This window comes from Andrographis paniculata, unplaced genomic scaffold (genome assembly GCF_009805555.1).
Source record: "Andrographis paniculata isolate CXL003 unplaced genomic scaffold, ASM980555v1 Contig12END, whole genome shotgun sequence".
NCBI classification, from domain to species: Eukaryota; Viridiplantae; Streptophyta; class Magnoliopsida; order Lamiales; family Acanthaceae; genus Andrographis; species Andrographis paniculata.
The window spans coordinates 5,956,018-5,971,409 of NW_026137402.1; the positions used below are offsets into that span (position 1 = coordinate 5,956,018).

Sequence of the window (15,392 nt, forward strand, 5' to 3'; positions counted from 1 at the left end):
AAGTTTTTACTTTATGAAAAAAAGAGTAAAAACAACCTCTAAAAATAGCAAATGAAACATCATATTTTCAATTTTTATATACACTAAAAGTTCATTTAAAATCAAAAACATCGGATCAATACATATTAAATATTACCTCAGTCTCACTACCTTATCGCAAGTTACAGTAGACAAGACAATTAAAAAAAGTAAATTTAATAAATAATTATATTAGGAAAAATAATTACAAACAAACACAGTACTAAACATTTTTCAAGGCCAACACATAATCCGCTCCCATTCCAAGCATGGCGCCCCATAAATGAAGATAGTAGGATGAGTAGCAGTCATAATAACTCAGAAATAGGTTAATAAATATGGCAACAACACCAATAATTGTTGGGAGGTTGGAAATCGAAGAAGAAGAAAGAAGAAACCTCTAGAGAAGTAAATGATATATATATATATATATATAACCATCTAACAGCACCATTTCTTGGCCTGCCTGCCAATCCTTTCAAAATTCAGTGCCTACTAATCCCAACCCAACAGTACACACACACTACTATCACACTGAGTAATAAATTGGGGTCCAAACAAGTAATGTAAAAAGATGTTATTACATCCTACCTCTGGGGCTGTAATTAATTTGTGTATGAATGGGTTGGCACTTGCCACCACCATCTGAATTTAACAAACAGCTAATTCTTTAAATCAGATTCACTTTACCTAACCTACACAATAAATCTCAATCCAGCCTACGAATTCTGAGTCACATTTTTTGACAAAATTTATAGCCGTCCAAAAACTAGGGAACTTTATCAGAATTGATGATGGAGCTTTCAAGTAATGTGATACAGTGTATATAAGAAAATAGGCGAAAGCGAAACAAATTTAGATATGAATTTTAAAAAAGAAGCTCAGGCAGAGGTTACCATTAATCATAGCACGTGCTACATGAGCTCTGTAGCTCCTAGTAGTTTACCGGATATATTAATAACCTAGGGTTTCTGGCCCATCAAGCAGAATTTTTGATTTTGTGGTTTTTTGGTGATGACCTAAACCCGATCGAAGCAGCTCGATTCTAAGGAGCCCACAAAAGTTTATGATTGAAGCAAAATTATCCTGCTACATTGTCTATGTGCTGTGTAAAAAAATTCTAGGAAAACACATCAAGATTGTTGAGGCAATTGGAGTGCTTTTATTTATTTATTGAATGCACTGTTTTTCAGACATTTTAATAATTTACATAAATGTAACCAGAATCCATAACAAATAATGGTTTAAAGAATTTTGCTAAAAGGTAAAATGTTAATCCTAGGAGCATGAATGGACGTACCTTCTTGAGTTGATGCTGAATGTGGTCAAACAGAAGTAGAAATGTAAATGGAATCAAGGGAGCTCTCAACTGAATGCGAAACGTTGTGCAGCATTATTAGCATCTGTCATGGCCCCATTGCTGAAATTGTTAAGCAATGATTCCAGTTGGTTTATTTCTTTTGGAATCGAACCAGTAAGCACCTACTCGATCACCAAATGTTATAAAAACGGTGAGGTTAGTGGGGCTAGCTACTGTTTTAATGGAGTATCTGCCTATAAAATGCGCATAAGTAAATATAACTGTCTAGAAATCCACTTGAAGCTTACCTCGCATCCTGATTCGGTAATAAGAACATCATCCTCTATTCTTATTCCGATGCCTTGGTACCTGCCAACATGTGCTCAACTATAGTGATACCACAGAAAAAAAAAAAAAAAAAAAACAAAAAACTTCCATGCACAAGTCTTGGAACTGACAGCTTAGGCGGATTGTAGAACGAGTAAGCCTTGAAAGCAAATAAAGAAAATAAATTTCTTGGAGCGTTTAAGTACCTCTCTGGACCATCAAAGTTTGAAGGGATGTACACGCCTGGTTCAATAGTAATTACCTGCTCATTTACAGGAGTTGAAAGAATTATATTTACAATAAAAGTAGCGGAAAGTACACTTCGGACAAAATAACAGGATTTCACATTGTCAAGTATCAAATTAACCTTCCTATGACTAGACAAATGAAGGCTACATCAGCCCCTTCTTGATTCATGAAATAATAGAAACTACAATTGCATTGTCTGATGAATTCTTGCATTGAATTTTAGTGGATTTAAGACCAAGGATGGGTTTCAGACGTATATGCCAGCATCTTTGAAAAGCATAGACAAGAAGCAATATGAACTATGTACTATAAAAGCCCATCCACTCAGAAAAGAAAACCAGAGACAACACATTATTGCAGCCAATCATTATGTATCAAGCGCCTATTGGTGAGAAAGAAACTTACAACACCAGGCTTGAGAGGTCGGTCATAGCCGATTTTAGCGCAATCATGGACATCCATTCCAAGATAGTGGCCTGCAAAGTATTAAATTCATCAAATCATATGAATCAATTGGACTTGATATCGATGATTATGAAGCAGCCCCAATATCTTAGAGCTTAGAGCAGATAAGTGGATGAAAGAGTACATAATAACCTATATTGGTTGGGTTCAGCATATGGTAATTATGAGGGTTCTCTCTTTTCAGTATCCCGATTTCTTTGAATCCTTTTCGCAGCTTAGTAACCTACTCAAAAGCAGAATAACAAAATTATAAACATAAGACTCTTCCCAGGTAATGAACAAAATTTCAATATACATCAATCCATATATTAAGTTTGAAAAGAAATAATACCACGAGATTTCAAAGTAAATGGATGAATCTGAGGCTCGGTATTAAGTTCAGGGAAAAAATATATTTGTGTCTGTCAAGTTCTTACTGTACATTTCCCAAGCAATGCACATTGAATAGAATACCTGGATTCTTTGAGTTTCTTATAAGCTATAGATGTATTAATGCCAAAAAGAGGATATGTAAATTAACAGAAGCACCTATGAATATCAGCATAACTACCAAACTTCAAACAGGATCTGTAAATTGGACAAAATCTCAAAATTAATGCGTTTGTCCCTCAAAAAAATTGTCAGACTAAGGGATACATAAAATTTTAGGTCTTTTAACCGCATAAAGCATTCATTTTACTATGGGTTTGTTTGGTTGTGGTTTGAAATTGATTTGAAATGGGGTGTTCTGAATTTTTATTTAAATAGTATTTTGATGTGATGTTTTGCGAGAGGAAATACTATATTTTTATTGGAAACTGTAGTTTGAAATCACAAAAGAATTAAACTGTATGCATGTGATGATTACAGCATTTATCTAAGAGTGCCTAATTGAATAGAAGAATGTAAGGATGAAGGAGGTCGAGTTTTACCGAATAATTGTGTATCTCCCGAATACTTGTGCCTGGTTTGCACAATCTCACGCACTCTTCACTAGTCTCCAATATAAGGTCATAAAGTTCTTTCTGAAATTTTAGGAAACAGAAGCATCTCAGATCTATGCAAAAGCCAGTTTCCAAATGTTACATTAGAAATCATTTGAGCAGTTGTATATTCCAGGAATGAAATGTGGATGAATCAAGTATATTGCAATTTGCAAAGTGGTAAGAGACTACTTTTGATTTTGGAGCAAAACCCAAAAGAGTAAGCCAATAGCCTTCCTAAGATACATTAGAATTAACAATAGGATACAATACACAAGAAGGACGGAGATGTGCTTCTCTGATCCATAAAGATAATGTCACAAGCCAAAAATTAAGAAAAAAAAATGCTACTGTCACCTTCCCCCCCCCCCAAACTCTGCATCATTTATCAACATGAAGGAAATTAAAACAACTATACCATACAGGCAAAATGCCAGGAGACAACAAGGACTGCATACCTGAAGTGAAGAAAATCTACCACAAGGCGGCCATGTACGAGTAAGATCACTAACATAACCATGAAGTTCACATCCCACATCCATAAGGACAAGGTCTCCATTCTGAATCTGTAAGCAAATCACACAAGATAAACAATTGGAACAGGAATGCCGGAGGAGATCATGAGAGACAGATTATTCACCATCTGATCATTTCGAGCATAATGAATGACACTTCCATTTGGCCCTCCACCAACCACTGGGTTGAACCTGCAAAAGACAATAAAATCTTCTATCAGAAAATCAAAGGCTTGATATAGATCAGTAAACCTTGCACTGTATGGAATATGGGACAGTAACATCTTTTTAATGACAATTTAAAATGCTTAATCTTTTTTACTTTTTATTTCTTTCAAACACAATATTTCGTACACAACTGAATAGGGCTTGAAAAGGATTAGTGTTTAAGATGCTAATCAGCCTATAAATTAACTATTAGAGTGTTACAACCATCATTGAACATAATATATTTATATACAAACTCTCACAAATATTATACGAATCCATGTATATATAAAGAGTGGAAACACTTACGCCATTCTCTGAGCACCCCTCATTCTGCATTCATACTCCACCTTAGCTGCCAGCTGACCCTCGTTAGGGAATGATTTTGAATGCAACATAGTTTGCAAAAGAGCCTGTCAGGCATAAAAAGGAAAATAAGAATTATGGGCATGGAAAAGATTACGCGTAGCCCATACCTCAAAAGAAAACGGGGACATTTACAAAGCAAATCATCTATCTATACATACTTAATAGGTTTGCTAAGTTTCCACTAAGATGCCACAGAAAGCTAGCAAAAGTAGAAGGCAGTAAATTAACAGAGGCACCCAAACAAACAACGTATCTATCACGAATAATTCAGCTTTAAGAATATTCCAAAACGACAGAAAGTTTGTTCAGGTGAGCATACCTGGCAAGCTATGGATGCAGAATGTCTCATCAAAGAAAGCTCAGCTTCTGATTTTACCCATCGTGCTTCATGACTATAGAATGAAAAATCTTTCACCTTGACATTGTAAACTGCCTTTTGGAAAGCCTCCAAGTTCATATAAGTAGGATTAGCTGTATTCACATTATGAAACAATAGGGATGAGCTTCCTATCATCCTTGAGAGGATCTGCAAAAATAGTTAAGACATGCATGTAAAGCTAGAAAATCAACTTCTGTTTGGAAAGTCAAGTATTGACAATGATACAAACAATGAAGCTGCAACTGGAGAACTCCTAAGGTTCCGCATACAGGAACATTGACAACATTGAGGCAGCAAAAAATATATAACTTTTGATTCTAAAATCGACATTTTTGTTAACCTTGTAGCACAAGCAGCATACACACTTACATCAAACAGGCCAGTGCCATCAACTTCAGGTTAAGTTCAGAATGTGTATATGGATTTGACAACTGGTTATTTTCCATCAATCATAATTTACCATATAGTCATAGGAATATCAATGTCTCATTTTTGTTATTAAGATAGTCTACCAGTAAAAGCATGGTTAATTAAGATGATTGTGCGATCATGGATTGATTTTACCCTCGAGATATAAAAAAGCTATTTCCACACCTCTACATAGTTTTCAATGGTGTGTTCCATGGCTGAAATGCCTTTCAACACAGCATGGTGAATGCCTTTAATTTAGGTGCACGATCATGCACTTTTATGAGATTGCCCAAGCACTTCTTTTCACTGTCCTTGCTCATGATTTTTTAACTAAAGTTTAGAAATATTTATATTAGGAAGTGCATGTGATTAATATTTACATTAATAGCTGGGCCGATGTGAGTTTACTATTATATGTGAGTGCTGACATTCGTTATGCTTAATAATGGCCGCATAAATTCATATCTTATTTTATGAATATTCGCACTATACTTCTTTATGGCATATGCATATGGCCATGGCCCTAGAAAGCCTTTGCACCATGCTTAGCTATCTGACATTAACACTACAAGTACAATTTTCTGGTTTATCCTTCAAACCCAAGAAGATGTGATACAGAAGAAATTAAACCCTAACAACAAATGTCATATACAAACCTAAAGGCATAAAGGAGAATGCAGATTAATTGCAACACGGCTAACTTCTATTTGAAAGGAGAATCAATTTTAAGTTAAATTCCAATAAGCTTCTAATATAGCTAGATTATTTCTTCTAAAATAAACTTATAACAGAGTTCAATTCACCTTCTCCAATGCACTAATTGGGTAGGCTTCATCAGCCTTAAATGTGTCCAGAGCTGCATCAACTCCCGCAATTTCACCTTGCCAAGTAACATCCTGCAATGAATTTCATGCACACTATTAGCACACATTCATACTATTTTCAGTGCTAAATCAACATAGTTCTATCTTGATTTGGCTGGTACAAAGAATGCTATGAGTTTTGGAAGTGGGAAGGGGTCAGTACTGAAGAACACTACAGTTGAGCATGTTCATTCAAACCACTGTGTCCATGCAGTTTTTATTATGATTATAATAGTTGCTCGATGACCATATGAAAATTGAGTTATCACAGCAAATCCAATTCTTAACCAATTTGTAAACTTTGGAATATAAAAAATTTATTTCAATGGTCTTCAAGGGAAAAAAAATTAAATTATCTTTTGTAAATGTGCATAGTTGCAATTCATGTGCATAATTAACATTCATGGAATCTACGCACTTCAAATAAAGAGTTAGCAACAGTAGCTTACCTAAGCACAACATATAAAACAATACAATGCATGAAATCATGATAGACAATATTTAGCTTACATCAGGCCTTGCTTCGGGCATGAACATGCATAAACCACAATTATGACCTAAAATTGCAATCCCACCTGGCTGTTGGCAGCCAGTCACATAGAGATAGTCAGCATCTTGTCGAAAGGTGTACGGAACAACATCATTCATCATCTTCACTGGGGCCGATGCAACAATTGCCAAGGCATTCTCGGGAAGAAGTTCTAACAACTTCTTTCTCCTTGAGATATACTCATCACAACTTATGCCAGGAGTAATCTCTCCTTTCTTCATTAGCTATAGGGAGATGAAAACAGAAAAAAAGTTTTAAGTATTCTTGCCAAACAAAAGACAACAAAGATGCTGAAACAGGATACACAATTGTTGAGCATGGCGACGCACCTGAGGATGAGTGCTCGCAGATGGCTGCCCCACATCACCCACTATCCTACTAGAAAATTTTCTGGCCTTATCAACCTGTCCAATCAAACAGTAAGTACAAAACCCACAAATGAAGTCCAGCCTCTATATTTTATCAATGAAAAACTATCTCTCATAAGGCCATAGATGAAGCAAACAGATACAAAATAGGTCAAATTCAGCAGCTTTTCCATGGCAGAAAAAACTATCACGCATCGACAACAAGCTCTACACAAAGATGCTTAAACACAATACGACACGAACAGCACATTTCTCCAGAATCTTAAACAATCAGATAACAAATCAACCAATTTCGACTCCAGTACCCAAATTACAACCGGACGAACAAAAAGTGACATCGACACAAATAACAGAACACAGCAGCATTAAAAAAAAAAGCAAAATCAATTCCAACAGCAGAAGAAGTGTTGGAGAACCTGACGGACGAACCGGGAGGAGAATCTACGCAGGAAATTTCTACCAAGAACTTGCATCATCGAATTTGTTCTGCACTGCAACAAGAAGATTTATTTTAGGGTTTAAGGATGGAACTTGGAAGGCCACTACTCTATGAAGGAGAAAGAATTAGAACAGTCTGAGTGCATCCCACATCGGAAGATAGTAGAGGAATGGTGGGAGGAGTGGCTATAAAAGGAGAAGGAGTGGGATGAGGCTCCATACTTACCTGGACGGGGTCGATGGGCGATCAATAAGGTCCATGGCCTAGGCTGGCGACCTCCATTGCACGCCGGAGGGGCGCCCGCCTAAGGTCGGCCCAAAGTGGTCGAGCCTACGTCATAATTTGTGGTAGCGGGGGCCTGCGTTCGCGCGGCCCCTACCAATTTTAGTCTTACATTTTTATTGATGGGCTTTTTTGAATTAGATTGGGTTTGTTATACGGCCCAATTAAATAATCATTTGTGGGGAGTAATACTTCCGGCTTATTGGTGGGCCTCTTTGGGTTTAGTTTGGGCTTTTAAAAAAGTTTACTGCTCTTATTCTCAAAATATACTTGTTATATATTTCAAACAAATTTGTGTTCCATTACAAAAAATTCAAATTTAAAGAGCTTTTATATAATTAAGTTTAGACGGATGTTCTTAAGGAGTTTCGAAATATAATACTATAAATGTGATATCATAATAAAATTTTCTTAAAAAAAACTGTTAGTGAATTATGACAATTTCAAAAATATACGTAAATAGAACCGAAGATGCAGCCAAAACCTTACAATTTAACAACAAATTAATAACAATAATATGTTATTTAACAAGAAGGAGATTGAAAGAGACAGTGATTGAGACAAATGAATAAATTGACAAAAACGCCCTCAGCCACAGCAAGCAATTACTTGCAACACCGCCGGAAATTTCAAATTCCGGACTACAAACCCCCACGCGCCGCCAGGGACCGTCTAAACCACCTCAACTAACACCATCAACAGTCAACAATTAAAAAACCTCATATTGTGCAGCCGAAGGAGACGAAGAAGAAGCAAATGAAGGAGACGAGCGCCACAGATTCGACGGCGGATACGACGGACCACACGACGTCATCGATTCCTGGAAGCCGCACGCTCTGGCGCCAGCTCCAAATCCAGCTCGCCGGCGTCAAATTCGAGGCGAAGAAGTACCTAGGCCACCGGAAAAATGACGTCGGGAAGGATATTCCGGCGTCGAGCCACCGGAAAGCCATATCAGAATTGAGAGGCTCCGTCGATTAGGTCGGTGCTGCGAATGACCTAACAGCTGGAGACGATAGTGAAAATGAATATAAAGGACCACGGATTCATCTGGACCGTTCATCTCATCATGATTATAATTGCTCAATCTGGACCGTTGGATGAGATTTGAACTGCCCGAGGAACCGCCGTAATTAAGGGTAAATAATAATTTTATGCCTTAAATAGAGTATTTAATTAAAACAAGGACACAACGGCAATTATTATTCAAGAAGAAGTTAAATAAATAATCGGCATTTATGTGATTTAAATATTTTTCATCTTATTGAAATTATTTCAAAAAATAAATAAATCTTAAAAAATACTCAATTTTGAATTTTTTTAGGGTGTGTTTGTTTGGAGATTATAAAATTCATTCAATTTTTTTCCTCTAAAAATATCAAATCAAAAATCTATTTTTTATTTTTTATATTATACTAAAAATTAATTTTACATTCAAAATATCACATCAACATTCATTTATATCACATCATGTAATTATTCAAATTCAAATCCCAACTCAAAATCCAAACCCCAAAACAAACACATCCTTAGTGATTTTTAGGAACGGTCTTTTTCGACTTGGCCCGGCCCGATTGTGACGCGGTTTGTCATTTCTGGGAAAATTAAAAAATATTCCGTCAGGCAATTTGAAATTTCCCTCTATGTCATTTCCATTTTAAATTTCAAATTATAGTCAGAATACATTATTTTTTAAAATATATAATTGGAATCAACAAGCTAATTAAACTTTTTTTTTTTAATAATTTGGAATTTATTAAATTCTACTAATATAATAAATTGGTGATATAAAGGATGACATATGCTTCGACACCACAGATCAAGGAATACATAATGGTATTTGTTTTTTTAGTAACTTATATTTATTGAGTTTATATAAAGTGTTCGCTCAAATTTGTAATCAACTGGTTGGTGGATTAGTGGGTTACGATTTTAAAAAATAAAATAAATTATTTATTCTTTTAAAGCAAAACAAGTCGACTATAAATATTACTTATAAATAAAAAAAATTATATATAATACATCTTTTGTTTTAATTCAAAGTATTTTTCTTATTATTTTTGTCTATTTTATTCAATATTATTAATTTTTTATTTTAATAAAAATAATTGTATATTAACAACAAAGTAACTTTAATTTTTATAATTATTTTTGGTATTTTTACAATTACTTTGTAAAAATGAATCGAAATAAAAGAATCAATTTTGTTAGGTTTGTGTTTGATTTTAAATTAATAATATTTTAATTTAATATTTTATTAAAAAATTAATATTATTAAAATCACATTCAATAATAAAAATTTAACTTCAAATACAACGTAAATAATAATTAAATGTCTAAAAATGCTCATAAATATTTGGGTTTAGTCCGATGAGATGGCTTAATTGGGTCCGGTCTTGATGGGTCGGGTATCAAAATTCGGGTTACATGGATCTTTCTACTCCAAACCCATTTCCGATAGGGGTTTGTGTTGATTGGAAGAGCCCAAACCCTCAACAAGATTTGGATTTGGATGAATTCAGTTCAGCAGCAAAAAGGAATCCCTAGATTGATTTGTGCTGGATCTTCGGATGGCTTGGAGGCAGCTGCAGTCGTTGTGCAGGAGGTCGTTGTCTGCAACTTCTGTTTATGTATCCCAGTCTGCGAGTTTCTCCTCCAAAGCTAATTCTTATCTGGGTAAGGTTTTTGATCGCTTTTTCGTCTGTATGATTTCCTGATTGCTTATTGCTTTATGCATTCGAGGGGTTATTTTGGGGGGAAGTGATGAAATGCGTGTGAATGAATGTTTTAATGGTGACAGTGAAGGTTGGAATACCCGAGTTTTTGAATGGAGTCGGGAAAGGATTGGAGAGTCATGTGGAGAAGCTGGAATCTGAAATTGGTGACATCCAGAAGCTTCTGGTAACTAGAACTTTGAAGCTGAAGAGACTCGGCATACCCTGCAAAGATGTAAGAATCTGTGTGAACTGTTGATTGAATTCGCAAATTTTTTAAATTGATTTTCTTTTCTTTTGTGACAATGAGTTGCAGTTGTTGGTTTGGAGCTATGTACATGTAGATATGCATTGATTTACTTTCTGAAAAGAAAATCAAAAAGTGTGTGATTTTCATAGGCAAGGGAAGAGATTGTGTTATTTAATTTGGATTTCATAGGTTTAATTGGAATAGTGTGTGATTTTCTGCCTCATTCTTGTTTCTCTGTCTGAGTAAATTGCATCATGAATGATGATTTGTTCTGTCTAGCTGATGTTTCTTTGCAGTTACCCTGTCGATTTATGCCATGTCCTTTTCATTGTGTTTGGTGAATGGTGGAGGGCAAGTGCTTGTGTTTGGAAAGTTTGATTTATTGTTCATTCAGATGGTGAATTCCTTGTGTTTCTTGGCATTATTTTTGAATTTGTTGAAATTACCGCATGAGAAGTTACGCCCAAAACCAAGGTTGTGTGAGAAATGACATCTGACCAATGTGGTTTTAGACTTTCTAAGTGATTGTGTTAGTGGTTATTGCTTTACCCTCATCATTCCGCAACCCAAAATTCCAAATAAGAGATTTGAGTTTAGGAATAGTAAACATTTGAATCGAACTAGTGTTTTCATGTGATATACATAGATGTTAGATGTTATGTTTTGAATGAAAATTTGAATTTTTTTCCCCCTTTTAATATATTAAAAGTATTAGATGTTTGATTTGATAGTCTTCGGAAGAAAATATTTGATGAATAGATAAGAGTCCAAAATCAGACCTTAAAGAAACAAAAGATCAATAAGGAGTTAGTAAGCTCATTGACTTGAGTTCTCCTCCACTGGTTTTTATGCAGATGATACTGTATTATTTTTTCATAACATCTTTGATTAATTTAGTGTTTCTGAAAATGCAACTAGAATCAAGTAGGGTGATGCTTTTGCATTTTGAACACCGAATATATGAATTGGCAATAGAATGTGTCATGGAAGGTGTAATGCTCATTTTAGCCCTATGCGCTTTAGCTTAAAATCAGTTCTAACATCTCACACGTTTCCATAAGGGTGTCAATGAATGAATTGTTCAATAATTTCTTGAAAATTCATTTGTGTTTGTATATTAGATATAAATTACTTAACTCCAACTAAGCCAACAATTGTTCACTGAATTGATCTTGATTAAGTGAAAGGGAATATTTTGATTCACTCTTTTTTTAAGACATTGCCATATAGTTTAAATTTTCAATAGTAAAATCTTATCAACTTATTGTAGCAAATACTAGTCGATTATAAGAAAAGCTTGCTTATTAACATTAGCCTTGTAGATCAACCTACTTGTGTTATTATTCATAGATGCTTAACACATAAAGCCCTATAATAACACAAACACAAATATTGACAAGCATTTTGCTATCAAAACATTATGCTATGTTTGTTGATTGACACCCCTAGGAATTAGTGTAGAGTCTTTCCTAATTTCTCCATGTTTATGATATGGTTATAGGTTATAGATGTTACCAAGTTTCTGAATTTTCAGTTTACATATCATGCCCCTTTCCTACTTGCACAAAATGCTTAACTTTTTCGCAGAAGGGTTGGTTTGGAATGAATACCGGGAAAGAAATGTTGGAGATTGAACCAATGTAGAAAATGAACTCTGGTTTTCCATAAGTGAAGTTTTTAAATGTAATTTTATCACATGTTACCTCATACAACAACTTGGATCTGTTTAGCCTTGCAGGGTGATGGCATACTTAAGTTCTTTAATTATTATATTTTCATTTCTACAGCGGAAACTCATTCTGAAGTATGCCCACAAGTACCGGCTCGGGTTATGGAGACCTCGGGCATTGCCCAAAAAATCTTGACTTCAACTTGGCGAGGTGATACAGATAAGGTTCTGATCGAAGCCATCCATCTCTTGCGAATGATGCACTACGAATCCTGGTTTGTGTATTCTGGCATCTGCATCTTTGTTAGAACTTATGCGATGACACTAGATTAAGTACTTGTTGCCATTTTCCTAGCTTCTACCGGTTAATCTACGTCGCATGCAAAAATAGATAGCATTAATTTTTACTTCTGCATAATTTTGCCAGAGTGAATTTTAAAAACTGACACTTTTATGGCAATTTTCAGCTTTAGTAGTGATTAGTTTTCTTTAGAAAATGATGACTACTTGATGTTCCCTAATGGTAAGTAAACATACATAGGAAATAGGTGTTTGATGCGATGGATATGATATTATAAATAGAAAATACATTTTGAAATTTTCGATATAATGCCTTTTTAGAAAGAGAATGTTTGATGAACAGTGAGAATAAATTTGAAACCATTAGTAAAGGAGATCTCCATATATATAGAAAATGTTATAAATAGCAAATATGTATTTAACGAGATAGTTTTTTTGGAAGAAATCAATGACTTCTTTTTTTTTCCTCTTAAGTTTTGTTCTTGCAATGAAGTGCAATTTTTTGGGGCCATTGTTGATTTCATAGAGTTTTTTGGGCATTCTTCATTGTCCAAGAATCATATTCCAAATTGTTGTTTTTAGTACAAATCTTTCTATTATTCTTAAAAATCTAATTTTATATTTAAAATATTACATGAATATTTATTTATATCGTATATTATTATTATTATTATTCAAATTCAAAATTTTTATAGTTCAAATCTAAAATTCAAAATCTAAACTCCCGAACAAACACACCATAAGTAGTTTAAGTTTGTATATTACTCCCTCCGTCTATGTATTATGGGGTAAAGCGTAACTAGTAAGTAAAAAAAAGTGTATTGATAAAAATTATTATTGTATAATAAAAATAATTGTTGATTACCATTAAGATAACTAAATAGTTTAATTAAGATTAAAAAAATTAAAAATTTAAAATAAAATTAAAGTGTATAATTATATTTAAAAAAATAATTGACAAATTATATGGGACAGACAAATTATGTGAGACTGAGGGAATACTAATTTGATGCTTATTACTAGTTTGTATATTACATTAACCTAAACTAAACAAACAATACTGTAGGTTCATTAATATAATCTTTGATGAAAGCAGCCAATCTATGTTAATTTTACAATTGCTATAAATTACATAAAATGGTAGTTTGTGTGTTGATAAAATAAAATAAAATAATAAATAAATAGATAATAGTAAATAATATTGGGAGAAATTAAGGCACACGTGGTGACGTGGACGTGCGTACACCCAGAATTAAAAGTGGGGCCCACAATTTTGAATGCCGTCTGGGACATAATTTCGTGCTGTGGATTCTTTTGTCTTCAATATCTCGCTCAATAAGTATAGCTATAGCCTATAACTATATTTTTGTAAAATTTGATATTCTTTTCATCTCATTATCAAAAAATATGTTAAACATTTTATTATTTTAGACCGTCTGTTAAAAATATTTTCGTATATTTAGTATAATAGTTTTTTTTTTTCGAAAAAAAAAAAAAATGTACCAACTATTTTAATTTATGTACACAAATGCCACTGTGACTCAGCATATTTCTTATATTACAAATAATTAAAAAAATATATTACTATTCGAGTCCTAACTCAATGTACTCTCCCCATCTTACAAGAAGTGTTGTTGTTTTTTTTTTTTTTTTTTTTTTTTTTTTTTTTCATTTATGTTACAATTTACAATATATTACTATTATATAAATATCATTACTGTTATATTATACAATATTAAATAGGGTATTTTTATCATTTTTACTACAGACGAATATAATATTTTCTTTGTCTCGGAACTATATTATTTTTGTTGGACACGAAATTTAAAAAATATTTGTATTATATTGGTAGTGGATAAAAATATGAGTAAAAATTTCTTATGCTATTTTGAGTGTGTTAGTGTAAAAAGTAATATTTTATCTCATAAAATATCACATTGAATTACGATTTTAACTACAATTAAACTACAAATCAAACACACTATATCTACAATAATGTTATACCATTTAATCATTCAATTCTTTAGATATTAATATACCATTTGATCTTTTCTTACAATATTAACCACATGTCTCTTTGTTTATTTATTTATGGTATTTCCTATAAAAGCACAAATGGATATATACTTAGTGATATCTGAACAAGAAAGAAAATACTTAAAAATAAATAAATACTTAAAAGTCGAGCTATAAATAAATGAATGGGTATGGTTTTAGGAACATGCCTCCAATTTCATTCTTTCAATCTTTATTTTATTAAAATAAAAAGGTTTATAGATGTTTTTTTTTTTTTTTTTTTCAATATCATATCAAATTATTATATTATTCTCATAAAATAACATATCAAATATCTATTTTTTTATTTTTCTTTTATTATTTTTTTACTTTTAAAATTTTAAAAATCTCTATCTAAATAAAGTCAAAGTAAACCATAATCGATTGTTTGGGTTGTTTGTGTTTGAGTTTGAGGTTATATATATATAGATAATATTTTGATAACGATATTTTGTGAAATAGAAAAATTCTATTGAAGATTATGCGACAGAAAAATGAAATTCTTGGTTTAAACTTAAAACCAAACAAACCCTTCGATACAACATTTATATAGATTAATAATTTATTATTTACATTTATATATATAAATATATATATTTGTATAGTGCAATATACAAAATATCTTCGCCAATATAGAAATCAATTCAATAATTTTGAGTGTCTTTAATTAATTTGTATTTTATGTTAAAATAGATATGGA

At 32.9% G+C, this 15,392-nt stretch overlaps 2 protein-coding genes and 1 non-coding gene across 3 annotated transcripts; 2 read left to right on the top strand and 1 right to left on the bottom strand.

The window, feature by feature from the left end:
* Window positions 1-135: 135 nt before the first annotated feature.
* Window positions 136-7,591, bottom strand: LOC127255605 (intermediate cleaving peptidase 55, mitochondrial). The gene is made up of 14 exons (XM_051281234.1): window positions 7,400-7,591; window positions 6,945-7,019; window positions 6,576-6,839; window positions 6,006-6,098; window positions 4,732-4,938; window positions 4,353-4,456; window positions 3,962-4,028; window positions 3,780-3,887; window positions 3,271-3,363; window positions 2,492-2,582; window positions 2,300-2,370; window positions 1,852-1,907; window positions 1,627-1,687; window positions 136-1,500 (listed from the first exon to the last, which is right to left on the bottom strand). The coding sequence occupies exons 1-14, from the start codon at window positions 7,457-7,459 to the stop codon at window positions 1,384-1,386; spliced, it is 1,467 nt and encodes a 488-aa protein (XP_051137191.1). The 5' UTR covers window positions 7,460-7,591; the 3' UTR covers window positions 136-1,383.
* Window positions 7,592-7,639: 48 nt separating this feature from the next.
* On the top strand, window positions 7,640-7,801 carry LOC127257220 (U1 spliceosomal RNA). Its single transcript, XR_007839949.1, has one exon. It is a non-coding gene; the product is annotated as a U1 spliceosomal RNA (small nuclear RNA).
* Window positions 7,802-10,166: 2,365 nt separating this feature from the next.
* LOC127252162 (uncharacterized) lies at window positions 10,167-12,710 on the top strand. Its single transcript, XM_051276225.1, has 3 exons — window positions 10,167-10,380; window positions 10,505-10,653; window positions 12,456-12,710. Exons 1-3 carry the CDS (start codon window positions 10,275-10,277, stop codon window positions 12,531-12,533), a joined length of 333 nt encoding a protein of 110 aa, XP_051132182.1. The 5' UTR covers window positions 10,167-10,274; the 3' UTR covers window positions 12,534-12,710.
* The last annotated feature ends 2,682 nt before the right edge of the window (window positions 12,711-15,392 follow it).